Source organism: Narcine bancroftii, chromosome 10 (genome assembly GCF_036971445.1).
Source record: "Narcine bancroftii isolate sNarBan1 chromosome 10, sNarBan1.hap1, whole genome shotgun sequence".
Classification (NCBI taxonomy): domain Eukaryota; kingdom Metazoa; phylum Chordata; class Chondrichthyes; order Torpediniformes; family Narcinidae; genus Narcine; species Narcine bancroftii.
In genome coordinates, this window is record NC_091478.1 from 74073947 (window position 1) to 74095264 (window position 21318).

Sequence of the window (21318 nt, forward strand, 5' to 3'; positions counted from 1 at the left end):
TGCTAACCATGTCCCACCCATCCATCATGTTAGCTAGCTTTACTTTTCCTTCAGCAGCAACGAAGCCAAAAGCCTTTTCTTGTTCACAGTTGAACATGAATGTATTCCGGTTGAAGCATGTGACCTCCACTTTCTGTGGCCCGCAGTAAGGGTTGGTTCTCCTTGCAGTCCATGACGCTTCGACCACTATTTCTCTGCATTATATTTGCAATAAAGTCGCCCTGCCCCTCTCCAGGATTCAAATCTGTTTGATTCTGCTTGGGGGAATAAAAACATTGTTCCTAGTATTCATGCTTCAGCTGCAATGATGACATCAACTCTTAATCCTGATCAAGTCTAATGACGATAATAAGAAAAAGGTCTTGTGGACAGTTAAGACCAAGATTAACCTCTGTCAGAGTGTTGGCAAGAGCAAAGTGTGGAGGCGTAAAGGAACTATCTAAAATCCAAAGCATACCACCTCCCTCTGTGAAACATGGTGGTGGGGATGTTGTGGCCTGGTACTGGTGCACTTATCTTTATTGATGATGTAACTGCTGATGGCAGTAACAAAATGAATTCTGAAGTGCACAGAAACATCTTATCAGCACAAATGCCTGCAAACTAATTGGATGGTGCTTCATCCAACGGCAAGGCAATGATCCCAAATGCACTGCTAAAGCAACAAAGGAGTTTTTCAAAGCTCAACTCTGGAAAATCCTTGAATGGCCAAGTCACGTCAACCGATCTAAATCCAGTTGAGCAAGCCTTCCATATGCTGAAGAGAAAACTGAAGGGAACAAGACCCTGAAACAAGCAGGAGCTGAAGATGGCTGCAGTAGAGGCTTGGCAGAGCATCTCCAGAGAAGATATTTAGCACCTGGTGATGTCTATGAATCACAGATTCATTATTGCTGATGAGGCCAAGTACTCTTGTATCATCCAGAAACTTGATGTTTCTGTTCAAACTAAATCTGGCAGTGCAGACATGAGGCAGCAGCATGAACAGTAGACGCCTGAGCACACAGCCCTGAAATGCACCAGTGCTCAACGTGATGGGACTTGAGTAATGCAATGCTATTTGGTTTGTGAAGGGAAATTCAAGTTTATTATCATCTGACTGTATGTATTCAACCAGACTAAACAGCATCTCTCTGGATCACGGTGTACACACACAAAACACACAGTACATGACAATCACAAAAATATAGAACACAGTACAGGCCCTTCAGCCCTCAATGTTGTGCTGAACCATATGTTCCCTAATAAGAAGTACTGAAATCCTGGTTGTTTTTTCCCAAGGTTTCTGTAGGGGTTGTTGATCCCCACTGGTATTTGTATCTGTTTAATTTATGAGTGGGGGGTTGGGAGGTGGAGGGGGGAATAAACGCAGATTGAATGTTATATGAATGCGGACAGTGTTTGTATTTGTTTGTTTGAATTCTTATGTCTATGAAAATCAAAAATAAAATATTTTTATAAAGTACTAAACCCTCCCTACCCTGTAACCCTCTATTTTCCTTCCATCCATGTGCCTGACTAAGAGTCTTTTAAATACCCCTAATGTTTCAGCCTCCACCACCATCCCCGGCAAAGGATTCCGGGCACCCACAACTCTGCATGAAAACAAAAACTTACCCCTGATGTCTCCTCTAAACTTTCCTCCCTTCACTTTGTACATATGTCCACTGGGGTTTGCTATTCCCAGCCTGGGAAGCAGACACTGGCTGTCCACCCTATCTATGCCTCTCATAATCTTGTAGACCTCTATAAGTCTCCTCTCATCCTCTCCATTCCAAACAGAAAAGTCCCAGCTCTTCTAACCTTGCCTCATAAGACTTAGCTTCCAATCCAGATAACATCCTGGTAAATCTTCTCTGCACCCTCTCCATAGCTTCCACATCCTTCCTATAATGAGGTGACCAGAACTAAAAATAATGTTAAAGTGTGGTCTCACCAGAGATTTGTAGAGTTGCAGCATGTTCTCTCTACTCTTGAACTCATTAATGAAGCCCAGCATCCCATAGAGCTTTTTAATGATCCTAACAACCTGTGCAGCAACCTTGAGGGATGTATGGATTTGAACCTCAAGATCCCTCTGTTCATCCACACTCTTAAGTAACTGATCATTAACCCTGCACTCAGCCTTCTTGTTTGTCCTTCCAAAATGCATCACTTCACACTTATCCAGATTGAACTCCATCTTCTGCTTTTCTGCCCAACTCTGCATCCTGTCTACATCCTTTTGTAACTTTCGACAGCCTTCAGCTCCATCCACAATTCCTCCAACGTTCGTGTCACCCGCAAACTTACTGACTGATCCATCTGCCTCTTCAAACAGGTCATTTATAAAAATCACAAAGAGCAGGGGTCCCAGAACATACAGGGTTGGCACCAGAATGAGTGTTGGAGGGGGGGAGGGGGGCACAGTCCGACAGTTGGAAGCTCACTCAGCAGGGGTCGGGGGAGCACTGGTGGCCTACCTACCAGACGGATGTAAACCTCCTCTGTCCCTCTGATGTAGCAGCCAAACATGCTGCTTTTATTGCGTGGGGCGTCACTAGCATGGGGGCCCAAGACCTTGCTTTGGAGGGGCAATGCTCCCATTAGCGCCAACCCTGTCCTTGTATATCCTTGTATATATTTCATTTCTGAATGCCTTCCCTGCCCAGGCACAAGCAGCACATCAGGCCTTAATTTCAGTGAAGTTCATACTCCACACCTACGGCAAGCAGTCTTTCTAGCTTGAGATTTAAAAAGCTAACATTTGAAGCACTTAAGTGCCCCTGAGTTCATTAAAAATAAATCCAACAGACAAAAGCCACAAATAAACCCATTTCTTTCATTGCATTATTTAAGGTTGAAGCTAATTGGCAAATGCACAGAGATTGGATCCTGCTCCTCCTGGGCATGGCACCAGTTTTTTCTCATGCACCTCCATTGTCTGAACTGACTGACTCCTTGGTACAGAGGTAAAAAGCTTCCACATTAACACAGGAAGGAATTGGCTACTCTTCGTGACAACTGGGGTCAGTGGAATTGGTCTTGTCTGAGTGTCCCTGGTCGGAGGTTGGTGCAAGACCCTGATGGAACTTGCCTGGGTTTATTGATTCAGTCATCTTCACCAATCACTTTATTTAACCCTACTTGAGGCAGTCTTCTGTGATGGCAGGATCAGCTTATGAGCCACTTGCACACAGAAATCATGAACAAACAATGTCTCTGTGTAGAATAAGAGATCACCAAAACATGCCTTGCTGGATTTGTGTGACATGTCTGCTTCATGTCGAAATATTTTTGCAATAACCTGGTCCCCAGTGCGTGTTATGTGGCAAAGTTGACAATACCAGCGTTAATTGTCAAATGAAGCTCAAGGTTAATATTTTTGTTGTTATTTGCTCACATGGTGTGTATGTCGCTGGAAAGCAATTATCTATCCTCATTTGGTTCCTGAACTGAAGAGCAAGCCAGGCAGACAGTGAAGAGTTGAGTGCAATACACAAAAGTGCTGGAGAAACTCAGCAGGCCACGCAGCGTCCAGTGTAATAAGGGTGCTGCGTGACCTGCAGAGTTTCTCTGGCAGACTTTCCTGTTGAAAGTCTGTTTAACACACTTTCCTGTTGAACTTTTTTTTGGAGTCATTTGTTGGCCAGACTGAGGAAGGATGGCAGATTTCCTTCCCTGAAACCGTTAGTGAACTGGTTAGATTTTTTTTAACAACAATCTGGTAATTTTCTGGTATATATTAGGGGTTTGTTTCTGCTTTATTTAATTACTTGAATTCCTAAGGTGACCTGGTGATATTCAAACTTGGCCTCCAATCAAAGATCAGCCCGCTGGATTTGCTGTCGACAGCGAAAAGCTCGTTGTTCTGTGTAGCGTGCTCCAGGTAACTTCCACCTGAGTACGTCGGCATCAATGGGGACCTTCATTGGTCTGAGTGGGTACAAAAGAGGCTTCTGGGCACTGTGGGAAAGAACGATTGTTTACCCTCCCAGAGACCAGGGAGGGATGTCAGTTCCATTGCAAATGAGTTGGAGGTGAAAGCCACAGTTTTGATTTTTGAGAGGAAGTCTTACCAGTTCTATTAGCAATAACAGCACCATTGACCAAGATGATCCTTATGATTAAACCTTTATAATTAATTAAATCCAATATTCCATTGAGGGAATCTCCATAATAAACCAGAGAAACCAATCCTATGGCCCACCATATCTAGGTTGACTATCAAATACTGATTATAATTATATGACAAAAATTTGGCTGGTCTTTTATTTACCCTTTTGAAGGTGTTGGGACCATTCAGGGAGCAAGGCATGTGGATGCCTTGTGTAAATGTGCCCCCTCACAAGCCATCCAGTCAGCCACTCCCCTGCCCCATCTGTGCAACTGTCTGCAGTGCCTACATCAGCCTCATTAACTATCTCAAAGCCCCAAGAACCAGGGTGAAAATAAGTTCCCCAGGATCCCAAGCGGGTGCCAAAAAAAAATGATGCTGGTGGTGCATTGCATGTTTGTCCATTATCATGAAGGATTTATGTGTACCTTTGTCCAACAGGCTGCAAAATCAAAGGCCTGCATATGCCCTAATTTTTTTGCATGAAATCAATGAAGGTTTTGTTTTCGTATCAGTTTCCACTGACAGACATACTAGGTGGGTCTGCTTTGCAAAGATCCCATCAAAATAAAGAATGTGTATCCAATTTCCTGGATCATTGTTGTGCTTGAGAGCATATAATGCAACCAACCCTTGAAAATATGTTGTGTACGGAAGGGAAAAGCAAATTTTGATCACTGCAGATCTCGTGTGAGCATGAGGAGTGACAGGAATTAAGGTTTGCACCGATTCCCCCAGAAACTCTGTTGGAAGAACATTTGTTTATGATCCCGCCAATATAGCCATTTAACTGCATTCCAGGTGCTCGGGGAGAGGGCAAAATATAACATTTACATCCTTTGTCCTCTCCAGGGATATAGTCAGGAACATTTGTCCTAACGTGGTGTTTATAAGCCGGTGAGATGCAAATTTCTCCCCCCAAAATGTGTTGTTCTTATAGGTTTATTTATAACCTCCTCAAAATGTGCAGTACAGATGAATGTGTAAGGAAATTGCTGAAAATTTGTTCCACAGTTAATAGTAATGAAATGCGCAGGAATCAATGCCAAGAAACAGAACCTTGGAATATATCCATGAATTCTTTCAGTTGGCTGATTAGCCTAAACAAGAAGCATGATTGGAACTGAGGGGAAAGAGGAAAAAGTGAATGGAAAAAAGAAAATAAAAGCAAATTTCCATCGTATTGTGCAGAGTTAAGCTGACAGGCTTATTGTTTGATGTTTTTTGGGGCTACAATGCGACATAACCCTCACAGTGACCACTGTTACGTGTGTGTGTGTGTGTGTGTGTGTGTGTGTGTGTGTGTGTGTGTGTGTGTGTGTGTGTGTGTGTGTGTGTGTGTCTCGTACCATCTGTTTCCAATCTTGACAGCCTTTTACTTTATATGTACTAGGAAGGAGATTGGATCATGAGAATGGAAACCAAAAATTTCTTTTGAGATATTTATCTAATTGCAACACAATTTCATTCCAGCGAAGTAGGGCTGGACATAGATAGTCCAGTCACACGCAAGCCTTAGCCTGTAGGTCTCGGTGTATTGACACAGTGTATGGCAGAAAGTTGCAGGAAATGTGACCTACTAAACACTTTGGATTAAAAAGCAGTCTTTGGTCTTGGTCAGAGTATTTTGTCATCTCATGGGTGTATTCAAGAGCTTTTAAGTTGCATTGATCTTTTCATTGGGAAAATGGGTTATGTAGCTGTGTGGAGAACATTTTACCTTTATAGAGTAATTGTGGGAAAACGGTTTCCATCCAATAAAGCCCTTGAGTGAGTGATTCCTACTTTTCATTTCAATTTAACAGCTTTGTGCACTTTGAAGCCTGAATGGAATTGGTGAGTGTCCTGTCTTATAATAATAATGCTCAGACATCCTGCTTGTATTGCCTGTGAAATTAAACTCAATTAACAACTTGATTATCTTAATAATAGGCATAATTGATTCCTGAGCTAAATTTGCTTTTGAGCTATTGGGATAGCACTGCAGCAATAACATAATGACCACAAGAAAGAACTTGCATTACCTGTTCCTCTATTCAAAATCCTGTGAAGTACTCCAACAAGGTCACTTTTGCAGGATATTCTATAGGTCACTAGGCAGGCAGTTTTATGTTGGAACATTTGGGGGGCTATGGTAGAGGGGGGGGGGTGGATGGGGAGATGACAAAGAGACAATGTTGGGTAAAAAATAAATCCTGAGAGGACAACCAGAGAGGATTCCAAAGGCCCTTAGTTCAAGAGAGGAGACACAATTGGAAAGGTGTCTCGTCCGGCGGATCAGCACTCCTTACACTAATGAAGGGCTTGAGCCATTACATAGCAGCATCAGAAAGAGGACTAGGTCATCTCAACCATCGAGCCTGCTCTACTATTCAATAAGATCACGGATGCCTGGCCATGGACTCAGTTCTACCTACATTATACCCATAACCCTTCATTCTCCTAGTATGCACAGCAACTAAGAATTTAATATATTGAATGTGGCCGCCTCTGCTGCTTCTCCACTCACTGCAGAGTGTTCCATAAGGCTTCTTCAGGTGCATTCTCTGCCAAGAATGCGCCTGCAGAAGCAGATTCAAATCTGTGGAATGGTCATTCAGCTAGCAGCGCTTAAAGCACAGCGCTAGCCATCTGAAAGGGGCAGTTTCGCGGGAGGCGACTCGAAGCGCACGCCGGCTCTTGTCCCTTCCGGCTGTCAGGGTTGGGTTGGCTGACTGTCACCGCTGGGGTGGCTGATGAAGGACATCCCCACACTGATCCCGCTGCCCCGCTCTCTCCCCACAGCCCTATATCAGTCCCCACACTGTGGGGTGGCTGGCGCGGGCTGTCAAGCGCTCGCCAGCTGATTGTCATCCCCTTACCAGCTGCTTTCAGGCACCTGCATTCATGTGTTGGGGGGGACCTCAGTGCTCCGGTGATTATCCCTCCTGGAGGAGGGTTATAAAGTTCGCCTCGCATGCGCCTCCTCCTGTGCTTCCAAGTGGCCTCCCGACAGCCGCATATGGGCATAATATGCAGCTTTACATCAGGAGATTTTGGCCACCTGAAAGTGCCTACAGATTCACTACTCTTTCAGAAATGCAGTTCCTCCTCATTGAGTCAGGTTAACCAATGCAATCTTGGTCCTAGGCAGAATGAACAATTCAAGTTTGACTCTAAATATCGTCAGTGTTGTGGTGGGTTCTGATCTGATCGGCTGGATGTGCAATAATTTTTGTTCCTCTTCATGTAAGCAGGATGGGTGTATTTGTGTGATGGACTTGTGGACAACCTACACAGCTTTAAAGAACTGTGGAAGTTGGAGTTAAAAAAGCCAATGTAACAGTTGCTTCTATAGCTGTGCTTCAAGTGTCTGATACTCGAGAGGGAAAGCTTTCAAAGACGGAGGTTGGGAGCAAATGCCAATACAAACATTTTGTAACTCCTCAAATGCCCCTTTTCCTGGTTACATTGGAGACTTTTATGGAGATGCACTGGGGTGAGGGTCCCGCTCACTGGGTGTCAGTGTGTGTTGGGGGAGGATTTAGTGTTGTGCAGGGAGTCTTCGGGAATGAGTCAGGTGGAGGAGGCAATCCATCTACATGAGGCTTGGGTTGGGGATGATTGGGGGCATCGGGTGTCGATTGGCAAGCAGCTAGTGTTTGGGAACCAGGTTGCGCTCAAGTTGCGGATTGGGTGACCTTGAAACATTGTGACCTCCGGTTTCTAATCCTTGGACTTGGCAGTTAAGGAATGAAAGTGTCTGAATGCATGAGGTAGGTGGCTTTGTTGCTCTTTTAGTGGGCCAGGATTATGTGACTGGTTTCCTCAAGCCCAGCCAGGCAACCTCCACATTGTCTCAGAAGTAACATGATCAATGAGGCTAAAGATTATGAATAAAGGTGGTTCATATTCAGCCAGCTGTGGGAATACTGGGTATGTACGTCAGCACTGAGATGTTATATGGCCAAAAACTTGAGCCAACAGGTTTTATTTGCCTTTAAGATTATTTGCAAGGATAGGAAAAGTCCTTTCATTATTCTTTGGATGATTTGATTATTGACCTTTCCAGAGGTGGGGTTTTGGGGGTTGGGGTTGGAGGGTAGAAACCCTTTTGCAGATGCACCAGCCAAATTATGAAGGGTGATCGGTTCAAAGAGGAAAGGACTCTCTGATGTTCTGGAGAGGAAGCTGGTGCAGTTCATGCTGGTTAATTTAATTTTACTTTTAAATGTGGTCTGAGATAGTGACCTAAAATCCATGTCTGTGGATTACAAAAGGGAAGGGCGTTGCACACACCCCAATGTGTCAATGCAGTCCACCAGCTGCTCGGCAAATCAATCTGACTGTAGATTGCAGGAATGCTAGATTTTATACCTGACTCAGAAGCTAACCTGCCAAGCACAAACTTGAACCTAATAATCCTTGAGATGAAGCAAAAGTTCTTTGTGCAGACTAGTCTTTGTGAGCAATGGAAAATCTGTCCACTCCCCCATTAGGCAGTTAACTTCCTAGAAGAACTCCAGAAAGGATTTAAAAGATTTTATTTAATACCTCATCAACTTATGTCCACATTATTAAAAGAACAAACTTTGTTTAGAGCATGCACGTCCTCTCCCCAAGGTTTAATTCCTATTGCCAAAAGCTTAGTCACACATTTTGTTGCTACTCACTGATGTAAACATTTCCCATTCAGATTTTGCCATTTCAACTGTGTTTGGCAGTTGGGTGGTTTTGTGAAATATGTTCCTGAAGGCTTTATTCCAACTCCTCCACAACTTTGTATTTTTAGAAGCAAGATGCTGCAGTATGCAGGAAACCTGTTGAAACGCATTAGCTAGATAATTAATGTGTTGCCCCCTGATCTCACGAGCACCATTATTAATTACTTTGAACATATTTATTTGTAAACATTCCTCCAATTTTTTTCCTTCCTCTCAAAGCCAGGATTGGTGATTGAAGAAATAATGGATGCCCTCATTACCTTATCCATATGACAATTACCTGTGTAAATGTAACATGGTTCGTGTCAGTCTAAGCTTGTGTTCCACCTTGTGACCTTTTGCTTCGATCGGTATAGTGAGAGAGTGATATCCCTCAGGAAAATGCTGCATGAACAATAGCCTGCAGGAAGAGGGAAAGGCAAGCAGTTCTGAATGGATTCACCAAACTCGTTCCTGAGATGGGAAGTTTGCCCTATCATGAGTAGTGAAAAAATTTGGATCGATTCTTCTTCAGTTAAGAAGAATGGGGTAATCTTGTGAAAGATATACGACCCTAAAGGCGCATGGGGCGGATGTGGAGCGATCTCCACCAGCAGAAGGTCGAATGAAGGGACATATTTTCAGGAAAGGGGTAGGAATGTCTGAAGAAACTTGTATGGAGGAACTTCTTCTCTCAAACACTGGAGAGTTTCAGGAATTCTCCATTCCAGACAGTTATTGAGGCGAGGTTCACAAAATTCAAAGTTCAGATTTATTGTCAGAGTATATACATGTCATCACATAGAACCCTGAAATTCTTTTTCCTGTGGGCCGAGCAAAATTACCTCTTACTGGTCATGCAAAAAAAACTGTATTCAAGAAAAGGTACAAAAGAGAAAAATGTAAGCAAAGAAAGAAATGTGAACAAACTGTGCAATACAGAAAATATTCAATAATAAATAATGTGGAAAGTAAGATTCCTTAAATTAGTCTCTAATTGAGTTTGTTGTTGAGGAGTCTGATGGTGAAGGGGTAGCAGGTGCTCCTGAATCTGGTGGTGCGAGTCTTGTGGCATCTACACCTCTTTCCTGATGGCAGCAGCGAGAACAGAGCGTATGCTGGATGGTGTGGATGCTTGAAGATCGCTGCTGCTCTCCGATATCCTCGATAGTGGGGAGAGTTTTGCCTTTGATGTCCTGGGCTGTGCCCACTACCTTTTACAGGGTTTTAAATTCGAGGGTATTGATGTCCCCAAACAAGACCATGATGGAGCCAGTTAACACTTTCCACCACACATCTGTAGAAGTTTGCCAAGGTTTTCGTTGTCGTACTGAACCTCTGCAAATTCCTGAGGAAGTAAAGGCACTGACGTGCTTCTGCACAAGTTATTTGAAGAGCGGAATTGGGGAGAAATGCACGGGAGAGGAATGGGGTCTGGGACAGATCAGCCTTCACCATATCGAATGATGTTGCAGGCCTACAGGACCAAGTGGACTTCTCCACTGCTTTCTTCATGTGTGCGCACATGTTCTTATTGGAGAGCAGTGGCTACAGCTGAAACTGCAGCAATGATCCAAGTTCAGGCCTAGAAATGAAAACTATAAACTGAACAATTTGGTGTATACAAGCAGATATTTACATTGCCAAGACTCCTGTGCAAACACAAGAGAAGGCTTGTGGCAATACAATACTTCCTCAGGAAAATGTTTCTGACCATGGTGTTCCCAGTCAGATGTTTCCTGTATGCCCTCTGCACTCAGCTTTTCCCAGAACATTTCCGGTCCTACCAGAATCGATGCAACAAGAACATTTCCAGATCTCCAGAACCACAAGACCATGGAGAAATTTAAGTTTGCATCTTGTAACTCGGGGCTGTGTGAAAAGGATAAAAGAGGCAACATGTGCCTCAAGGCAGACGAGGTTGGGGAGGTCCTAAATGAATACTTTTCTCTAGTGTTCACGACAGAAAAGGACGTTGATTGTGGTGAGGTCAGAATAGACCAGGCCTGTGTGAAGGAGATTAAGGAAGAGGAAGTGTTGGATCTTCTTAAAACCATGAAGAGTAATGTCCCTGGGGTCAGACACAATAAACCCCAGGTTGCTGTGGGAAGTGAGGGAAGAGATAGCTCGAGCAATGGCTATGATCTTTGACTTCTTTTTGGGCACAGTGGAGTTGTCAGAGGATTGGAGAACGGGAAATGTAGTCCCCTTGTTTAAAAAAGGTAGTAGGGAGAATCCTGCAAATTACAGTCTGATGAGCTTTATGTTAGTGGTGTGCAAACTATTGGAGAGGATTCTTAAGGATAAGATCTATAAGCATTTAGAGAAGTACAGTCTACCCAAGGATAGTTAGCTCATGAGCCGAAATGTGTGTTTTGAGAAGGTAACAAAATAAATTGATGAGGCTAGGATGGTAGATATAGTCTATATGAATTTTAGCAAGGCATTTGACAAGGTTCCCCATTAGAGACTCATTCAGAAAGTTGTGAGGCACGGGATCCATGGAACCTTAGCTGTGTGGATTTTTAAAAATTGCCTCGCAGAGAGTTGTAGTGGAAGAAAAATATTCTTCCTGGAGGCCAGCGACTCGTGGAATTCTGCAAGGATCTGTTCTTTGTTATTATTTTATAAATGACCTGGAAGAAGAGGTGGGAGGATGGGTCAGTAAATTTGCAGATGTTACAAAGGATGGAGGAGTTGTGGATGGAGCTGAAGGTTATTGAGGGTTATAAGAGGATATAGACAGGATGTAGAGTTGGGTGGTGAAGTGGCAGATGGATTTCAATCCAGATTATGGTGAGGTGATGCATTTTGGAAGCACAATGAAGAAGGCTGAGTACAGGGTTAATGGTCAGTTTCTTAAGAGTGTGGATGAACAGAGGAACCTTGGGATCCAAATCCATACATCCCTCAAGATCGCCACACAGGTCGATAGGATAGTTGAGAAGGCCTATGGGATGCTGGGCTTCATTAATAGGGGAATTGGGATCAAGAATAAAGAGGTCATGTTGCAACTCTATAAATCTCTGGTGAGATCAGACTTAAGAGTACTGTGTTCATTTCTGGTCACCTCTTTACAGAAAGGATGTGGAAGCTATGGAGAGGGTGCAGAGAAGATTTACCAGGATGTTACCTGGATTGGAAAATAAGTCATACGAGGCAAGGTTAGCAGAGCTGGGACTTTTCTCTTTGGAGCATAGAAGGATGAGAGGAGACTTAATAGAGGTCTACAAGATTATGAGAGGCATGGATAGGGTGGTCAGCCAGCACCTGTGTTTCCCAGGGAAGGATGTGAGTACGAAATGAAGGGAGGGAAGTTCAGGGGAGACATCAAGGATGTTTTTTTTATGCAGAAAATTTTGGGGGCTTGGAATGCCTTGCCATGGATGGTGCTGGAGGCAAAACATTAGAGGCATTTAAGAGACTCTTAGACAGATACATGAATGGAAGAAAAATAGAGGGTTACAAGGTAGGGAGGGTTTAGTACTTTTTTTAAGGAATATATGGGTCGGCATAACATCGAGGGCCAAATGGCCTGTACTGTGCTATGGTGTTCTATGTTCTGTGTTCTATAATTGAGAGGCTGTGGGTTTTGCTTTGTCACTGCATGGAAATACTGCACGCAAAAGAGCTGCTCTTGCATGAAGAACCATCTCAGGGAGTTTCCAGGTTTGGGTTTAGTTTGAGTTTGCTATAGGGACCTTCTGAAGTTGTACCAGGCCTCAGAGGCTCCTTAACAATGCCTTTGTGAAGCAGCCTGAGAACTGGAGAAGGACTGTGGGAAATGTGATACCCTGGACCACCACCGATTCTACATTAATCATCCAGATTTTAGCCTCGGCTGAAGTGGGTATACAAGAAATCAATAACAATCCTGTCATTTACAACAGAAAAAGAACTGTACAATATCTAAATTTTTAATAGGTGCTTAATAATTAATCTGCAGCTGGGTCAGTGGTTTCCTTCTTCCATAAAATATTATCAAAGTGAAAGCTCAGATCTTTCCTGATTTTATTTTTGCTGTTCAAACAAGAACAATCAATTGTCATCAAAAGATCAGAGGGCACATTTGCTCTGCTTTTTAGTGTGCTGTGTTGAACTTTTCATGACTGGAAAAGGAAGTCAGCAGTTTATCCCCTTGAGTGTGTAATGAGATGTTGTCTGATCTGCAAGCCACCTCCATGTCACCATTCCTTTTGTTGTATCCCATCATATCCTAAAAATGATCAACCTCCAATCGCTGACACCAGTTTCCAGTTGTGGATGTGTTCAAAACTTCTGCCACCTTTCGTATAGAAAAGTATTTCTGCACTGCTAAGTATTGTTTTCGACTAAGTGTCCTGGTTCTCATCAAGCACGAATAGTTTCTCCCTATTTGTCCAACAGTTTCTTTTAATATTTTGAAATCAAATTACCCCTTTAGTTTCTACCATTGTTCTATAATTTATTATCTAAATTCCCTTAATTGTCTGAATTCTGTAATCAATCATTGGTGATCTTTATCCAATTCCAACACATCATTCCTAAGGTGTCGAATGTTTTTTTAAAAAAAACTTCCATTGTTTCAAATTTTAAAAAAAATTACTCACCAGTTCTTGCAGCATCCGTGGGAGGTAAAGATAAGAACATAAGAAAAAGGAGCAGGTGTAGGCCATCCGGCCCATTGAGCCTGCTTCACCATTTAATGTGATCATGGCTGATCTGATGATGGGCTCATCTCCACCTACCTGCCTTTTCCCTTAATTCCCCTACTTTGTAAAAATCGAACCGCCTTAAATATATTTACTGAGGTAGCCGCCTCTGCTTCCCCCACCAATGGAAACAACACTGACTTCTACTTTGTCTATTTTATATATTTCTATAAGATCCCCTCTCATTCTTCTAAATTCCAGTGAGTACAATCTCAAATGACTCAATCTCTCCTCATATGCTAATCCCCTCATCTCTGGAATCAACCTGGTGAACCTCTTCTGTATCGCCTCCAAACCCAGTACATCTTTGCTCAAGTAAGGAGACCAAAACTGCACACATGACTCCAGTTGCGCCCTCACCAGTACCTACATTTCAGGCCTGAACCTTTTAAGAGCCCTTCTTCCATACCATGGCTATATATCTCTATCGCCCATGGATGCTGCAAGAACTACTGAGTACCTTCAGTAATTTTGTTCTCACTATAATCATAGCGTTGGCAGACTTTCGTGTTTCCTTCCATTTTATCAGTAGCTTCACCTGTACAAATGAGTCGCAAAGTGTCAGACGATTGCTTCTGCCCCTGTGTGGACATGGGTGCAATGGAGCTTCTTCTACATTGAGGTTGTCAGTTACCATTGTTCAACAGCAATGCTTCCGTGTTTACATACAGATATACTGCACGAGTTCACAAAGGAAGTGCACCCTTGATAAATACAGCATGTAGACCTCTGATCTTTTTCCACCCCCGCCTCGATACATATGTACTCAACACGCTCTCCATTTCAGTTTTCTATTGGGTTTCATCAATGGGTTGTGACCTTCTCAAAGAAGTTAATTTGGAGGGATGGGTACATTGAGATGTCCAGTCACGTAATCTCTGATTATGCAACACCTTCTAAGCTTCTAGTATTTCAGAATCTCTCATGCTTAAGGCATTTTAAGCACTTAAACGAGAATTTATTTATATTCTATTACTAGAGAGTTGAGGCTCTTGTTAGTCATGAAATTGCATTCCATTTAATAACGGTTCCTTGATCCAAGAAAGTATAATCTTTTCCATGCCAGCTTTTATTTTGTGTGTGTCAGCTAAATAATCATAGGAACATATTGGGGTCAGATGGTCCTGATCATGATGTATGATCTGTTGAAAACTAAAGCAGAAGGAACGGTTTGGCTTTGTAACTGAATTCAAAATGAGATAAATCATTTAACTCTCCTCTCGTGCATTTAATGAAGAGTGTGTGTGTGTGTTCCCACGTCCATGTACGCGGTCTGCCATTGATCGGATGCTTGTTATCTGGCTCCACAATATTGTTCCTTGTCACAGCATCAACAATAGTCAGGATGGTCAGCAAAGGAAGCCACCAGGGCGTTGCTTAGTAACAAAGCAGTGATGGGCTTCTGCAGCAGAGTTCATTTCCTTAATTAGATTATTGTAAATTATGCTGGGGCGTGTGCATTTTTATTTAAATCAACCAGAAACTACTGGAACACTTACCAAATCACTGTTGCTCAAGGGAAAAACAGAATCTGGGTAAGCTGTGGCAAGTATCTCTCTTTCTGAGTCTTGCTTCCATCCATGTGGAATGTCTGCTTTTCTGGATGAGTGCAGTGCCAAAAGCATACAAGAGATTCTACACCGTGTTGGACAGAGCAGCCCACAAAGAGCTTTCTGTCCACCACGCTGAGCCAAATTTTTGTATAATTGGTGCAGCCCTGAGGGGACTCTCTGCAAAACGCACAGGATTTGTATGTTCTCCTACTTCATTCTCGAACCATTAAGGGCAGTAAGTGCCATGGAATAAGGCCACCGTCTGAGGGAAGTTCCCCAAGCCGCACGTCATCCTGATGTCGACAGTTCCTTTGCCGTTGCCGAGTCTGAATTCTGGGACTTCCTGCCCCAATGGCACAGCGAGACCACCTTCACCCGAAATAATGCAGCAGTTCAAGAAGTCTGCTCGCCAGCATATCTTCAAAAGAAGATGGGGATGAGGGGGAAATGCTCTCCTCATCAGCCATGTCCACATCCCAGAAAATCAATCATTCAGGGAATGTTCTTGGTTGTGATTTGGCCAAAGTATAATTTTGAAATTCTGATTGATGTTACACAATTGAAAGTGGAACTGGAAGAGGCAGTCACTGGTAGAGGGTTTAAAAAACATTTGATTTGAATTGGTGCATAGTTAGGAATGGGATGGAAGGATATGGGCCAAAGGTAGGAAAATGGGATTAGTGTAGCTAGGGATCTTGACCAGCATGGATGATTAGAGTCACATCTCTGACAATTGCAGGAGGTAGGTACGGTGCTCCCCATCTCCAGCTGTGCACCCTGCAGATCATTGGTTAATCCTGCGTTAACTTGGCTACAGTCTCACTCGGACAGCTGCCAAAGCGATAAGTGCTGGAGAGTACGTCTCCTGGACCCGTGCGCCCGACCTGCACTGACCACCCTTGCAGTTCGTCAAACAGATGTTAGTGTTAATGGATGGTCTGTTCATTGCACCCAGAGGCACCACTGAAATAATGGATTCCCAAGTTTCTTTTTCTATCCAATTAATTTCATCCTCATAACTGATGATTTATCCTTCTCCTAGGTTGCTGCTTCATTATTCATCCGTCTTTTTTGCTGACTGTGACCCAAACATGAACTATGCATCAATACAACCTCTTCATTCACAGGGCCATCCTCCACGTAAGCACAAGCCCAGTCATTCTCTATGGATTGCAGCTCAATAGTTCCCAGTCCTATCAAAAGCCCCAGCATCAATCTGTCTGCTTCCTGCCTCCCACAGACAATGATATGCCTTGGAGAAACTTCCAAGAATGACGCTGCTTTTTGGGAAGGGAATGTCTTATTCATGCTACCGCCATCGGGAAAGAGGTAGAGGTGCCCACAAGATGCACACCACCTAGTTCAAGGAGCATTTGCTACCCCTCCACCATCAGACTCCTAAACTGCAAGACTGAATCGGAACTCTTTGCCCATTATTTATCAGGGAATATTTATTTTTTCAGTTTATTTACATTTCTCTTTGTTACATTTCTCTCTTTTATCTTGAATACACTACCGATAAGTAGAAATTCTGCATGAATGGGCATCTCAGGGTTGTATGTGATGTGGCGTGTATTCTAACAATAAATTTGAACTTGAACTTGCCAGATGATTACAGAAGCCAGGACCAAACAATTCTTACCACAGGTCAATAGAGTATAGACCTCATCAGTGGTTGGTTCTGACTCTACCTCCCTGATATTATCCATAGAGCTTACTTTGATGAGGAGCAGCAGTTGTCAATGTCGGGTTGAAGGGATGTGAGTTTTCCCTGTGGAGATACAGGAGCAGATGAAGTCAGGAGACCAGAGCCCCTGTATTCATAGCCGAAATCTGTTGTGGATTCTTGTGCCTTAAGCTGTCTGGGAACTGTAAACACTGCAACGTTTATGTTTAATGCATGAATCAGCCAATGGAAGGAAAGTAAAGAATAATAATACCCTCCAAATTTGCATAAAAGCATCTCTTTCAATTCATTTAACAAAATATGCTGATAAATGTGCATAATTATGAACAAACTGGACTGTGGTGTAACCTTTCTGTCTTGTGTTGCTCTAGATATCTGGAGTCTGGGAGTGATCCTGTACATGCTGGTGTGTGGATGTCCACCTTTCCACGAGGCCAATGACAGTGAGACCCTCACCATGATCATGGACTGTCGCTACACCGTTCCCCAGCACATCTCTGACAATTGCAGGAGGTAGGTACGGTGCTCCCCATCTCCAGCTGTGCACCCTGCAGATCATTGGTTAATCCTGCGTTAGCTTGGCTACAGTCTCACTCGGACAGCTGCCAAAGCGATAAGTGCTGGAGAGTACGTCTCCTGGACCCGTGCGCCCGACCTGCACTGACCACCCTTGCAGTTCGTCAAACAGATGTTAGCCTGTCCAGAGAGTTGGATGAGCCCGTTGAAGAAAGCTGAAGCCTTAGGCTTGACCAACCTTGGGGCTCCCAACCTCACACTCTCTCTAGTTTCTGGCCATATTTGCTTTTTAATTTTAAAAATAGAGTATGGTAGAAGGCCCTTCTGACCCATGAAACCCATGCTTCCCAATTAACCTACCAACACTTTATGTTTTTAATGTGGAGGGAAAGTGGAAGACCAAGAGGAAAACCATGCAGCTCACAGGGAGAAAGTGCAAACTCCTCACAGAGTCAGATTTGAACCTGGGATGCTGGTACTACTAACTATTCCCCCAATAACCTGGTTATGTTGCCTTGACCTGCATTGCAATTTGGCTTTATTCCACAGTTCACGAAAACCTCTGGATGATAGAGGTATGTGTATTAAGGTGAGTAAAAAAATGTGCAGGCTTTGGGATATTTACGACATAACTGTGGTTTTCTTGGGTTTTTTTTTGTACACACTTTCTGGCTATCACAAGATGTCCTGCCACTTGGATGTGTGGCTGTATCGCTTCTTCCTGACACAGAAAGCTGTGTTCATCTCTGCAGACCACTTCAATGTCACTGTATCAATGAAGTGTCAGTGTTTTTGGTTGCGACCTGTGGCTTTTATTGGTCAGTTGTTGTGTTGAAGGCGTTCCTGTGGATCTCTTTGAGGAGGAGATCCAGGATTGTGAGGGAAAAGCAATGTTTCACATTAGGATGTTGTGGAATGTGGAGGTTAACATTACTGTGTCCATTGGGGCAAGGTGGGGCACAAAGGTTGATTACAGGAAACAGATGAAATTGAAAACTTTTTTTTGGACAACGTACCATATTCGAGTTAGAACTATGGGCAAGTGAGCATTCTTTGTTGGGTTCTAATTTGTAGAATATGACTGAATGAAGGATTTAAATAAAGATCATTAATTTTTTTTCCCCAATGATTGTTCACAAAACAGGTTTATTGTAAAGCTGACAGAGTTCAGCTGCTTCCTCAAGTTGAATGATGCTACTGCCAAATTCATTTGATGGGAGTCTGGGCCCGATGATCCAAATGGTCTGTGAGGACTCGTAGAAGCTGTGTCTCCCAGTGCAGAATTCTGGCAGCAGTGCTTCTTTACAGCTGGTGTGTTCATCACTTTTATGGGCGTCACACACATCTGTACGTGCACAACAGGCTCGAAGTCCTGAGGTGACATACTGGAAACCAGCTGTTGGGTTCAATTGAATGTGAGGCGAATAATAGTGGTCGAAGAGAATGGTTGAGATAGTTGGAGGAAGGGAGTAAGCTCATGAGATTCCACTTTTTCCAAATATTGCCAATTATGTAAAGCTGGTGGTTGTTTGAAATGCTTCTAATCCCACAGACTGCTCTTGCCATGCTCTGGTACCGAGAAGAGTTGGTGTATGGTGAGAAATATAACTTACCCCTTTTACACAGAGATCCCACTAAATTAGTGTGTCAACATCCGAGGTTTAAAGGCAGGTCGGGTCGAATTGGAGCCTTCACACTGAACCAAGAAAAGCCAGTCCTGTTTGCAGCAAACCACAGCCTTGCCATGTTTTCAACCTGGCAGGTGATGCCATGTACTCGTGGGTTCATGCAGAAATACAGTTGAAGGGAGGGAAAGGTGTCTTGGTTAATTCTGTTCTGAGTACCTACACTCGTGTCCGTGGGAGTGGGTGTGCAGAAGGATCTATGAATTTCTCCAAAAGGTGTCGTTTGGGATTAAGAGTTGATTGATCAATTAAACATCAATTCAGTGGTCCAAACATGTGGCTCATTTGTGGCTGGTTACCTTGGAGCTGAGATGGTGTGTCCAAGCACAAGTCTAATTTTAGCTGGAATGTCGGCTGATGATGAGTGGACATCAGTGTAGGATGGTTTTGTATAAATCGGTACTCCTTCCTGTCTCTGAATCAGTGGTTCTCAACCTTTTTCTTTCCACTCACATCCCACCTTAAGCAATCCCTATGCCACTGGTGCCCTGTGATTAGTAAGGGATTGCTTAAGATGGGATGTGAGTGGAAGGGAAGGTTGAGAATCACTGCTCTGGACCCAATTGTTATCAAAATATTTTACTTGAGAAAAATTGTCATTGGCCCATTTCCTTTGGAGTTATGAAACTGTGCACATAACGAGTCAATTAGGGATGATTAAAACAGTGGTTTTCAAACTTTTTCTTTCCACCCACGTACCACCTTAAGCAAACCCTTGCTAATCACAGAACACCTATGGCATAGGGAATACGTATGTGAGTGGAAAGAAACAGGTTGAGAACCACTGCTCTAAATGTTAATGGACATTTATGGCAGAGAATGCCCCCTTCTCTCCACATGTGTAAGTTTATCATTGTTTCCCTTTTGAAAGACCTGGCTGGAATTCTTTTGGAAAATGTTGGGCTTCTTGACTAGAGGAAATAGTTTTCTATTGGTTACTCCCAGTGCAAAATAGGACACAGAGAATTGACAGCTTCTTTAGTGAAGTAGGAACCTCCAAGGAATCGGAGAACTTGGAGTTAGCTTTTAAATGTCATCTCTGTCGATGAGATCTGGAGCTTGAGGCACAGAAGATTCCAGACGCTGGAACCTGAAGCAAAAAGTCGATCTCAGTGAGGAACCCGGTAGGTGGAGCAGCATCAGTGGGAGGGAGAGGGTGCCTTTGGATGATCAAGGCTCAGGGCGGGCTGTTGGGAAATTGGTTTGGAGGTTGTTCTTGGAATCGTCATGCTAACTTTCTCAGTGGAGGAGGAATGCCTGCTGAACGTGGGTGTCAGACTCGCCCACCTGGGCTGGGCTGCACCCTCTAGTGGCTAAATGAAGAGCATGCACATAATTAGCTTTGACCTGATCACAGATGAACACAAAAAAATATTTTCAAGTTCAAATTTATCATCTTCTGTCTATACATGTACAAGCCGATGAAACAGCGCTTTCCCGACCACGATGCACATACAATACATGCTAATCACGTATCATATTTTGGAATGATATACTTAACTACAGGATCAATCTCACAGCCTATGGGAAGAAGCTGTTTCCCAGTCTGGCAGTCCTGATTTTGATGGTCCTGTACCTCCTTGATGGTAGTGGGTCAAATATCCTGTGTTATTTAACAATGGCTCTGACTGTAGCTTCTCTTGCTATCCAAAGCACTCTGGCAGAAGTCCTGGGAGAAATCCCGACCCAGCGCATTTCTCACCCATTCACCTGGCTGAAGTTGCCAGTTGTAGCAGGCAGCAGATTTGCTCACTCTGCCGTTCTGATGGAAATTGATTTCACAGCATGTGAGAATTGGAAGAGCTACCATTTACTGTCACAGACATATCTATCATGATCCAGAATAAGCTTTAACCCTTGGGGCCAAATTAACTGAGAGGAAGTCCAATCTCCAAGAAAATAAAGGCCTGCTGTTGCTTCTAACCCACTTCTTGTGTGAAGAATGCATGTCAGGAAGGGTCGTACCTTAAGCAGAAAGGAAAGAGGAAAAATTTAAGAGCCTGATGTGTTGGCCTGGAAATACTGAGCATTGTGTAATTTTATTTAGGGGAAGTGAGGAGTGCTGGTACGCTCACTGCCCAGCTCAAATCACCCTCCAGACAGTGGTGGTGAGCCCCTTGCCTGAATTGCAGCAGCCCTCTCATAGAATCAGAGTTTCACAGCCCTTTGTGAACTCTGGCCAAGCCAGTCGCTCTAAACCTTTCATATTCACGTACCTGTCTCAATATCCCTGCCCCGGCAGCTCATTCCAAAAACTGTTAGGTCTGCTTTGTTCATGAATGAGTGAGACAAACACCAGACTGAGTCGAAATCAGGGTTCTTTGTTCTTTATTACCGGATTGTAACACTTGCGACTAACAATGTTAGTCGGAGAATGCATTCTGCCGTTATCAGCAAAATGGTGATTT

General features: G+C 43.4%; 1 protein-coding gene across 1 annotated transcript in view; it reads left to right on the forward strand.

Moving 5' to 3' along the window:
- snrkb (SNF related kinase b) overlaps positions 1-21318 on the forward strand; it is a 136203-nt gene that overhangs the window by 72957 nt on the left and 41928 nt on the right. Inside the window, exon 3 of the mRNA XM_069901350.1 lies at positions 17081-17222. Within this exon, the coding sequence (XP_069757451.1) occupies positions 17081-17222 (142 nt within the window). The remainder of the gene's footprint in view (positions 1-17080; positions 17223-21318) is intronic.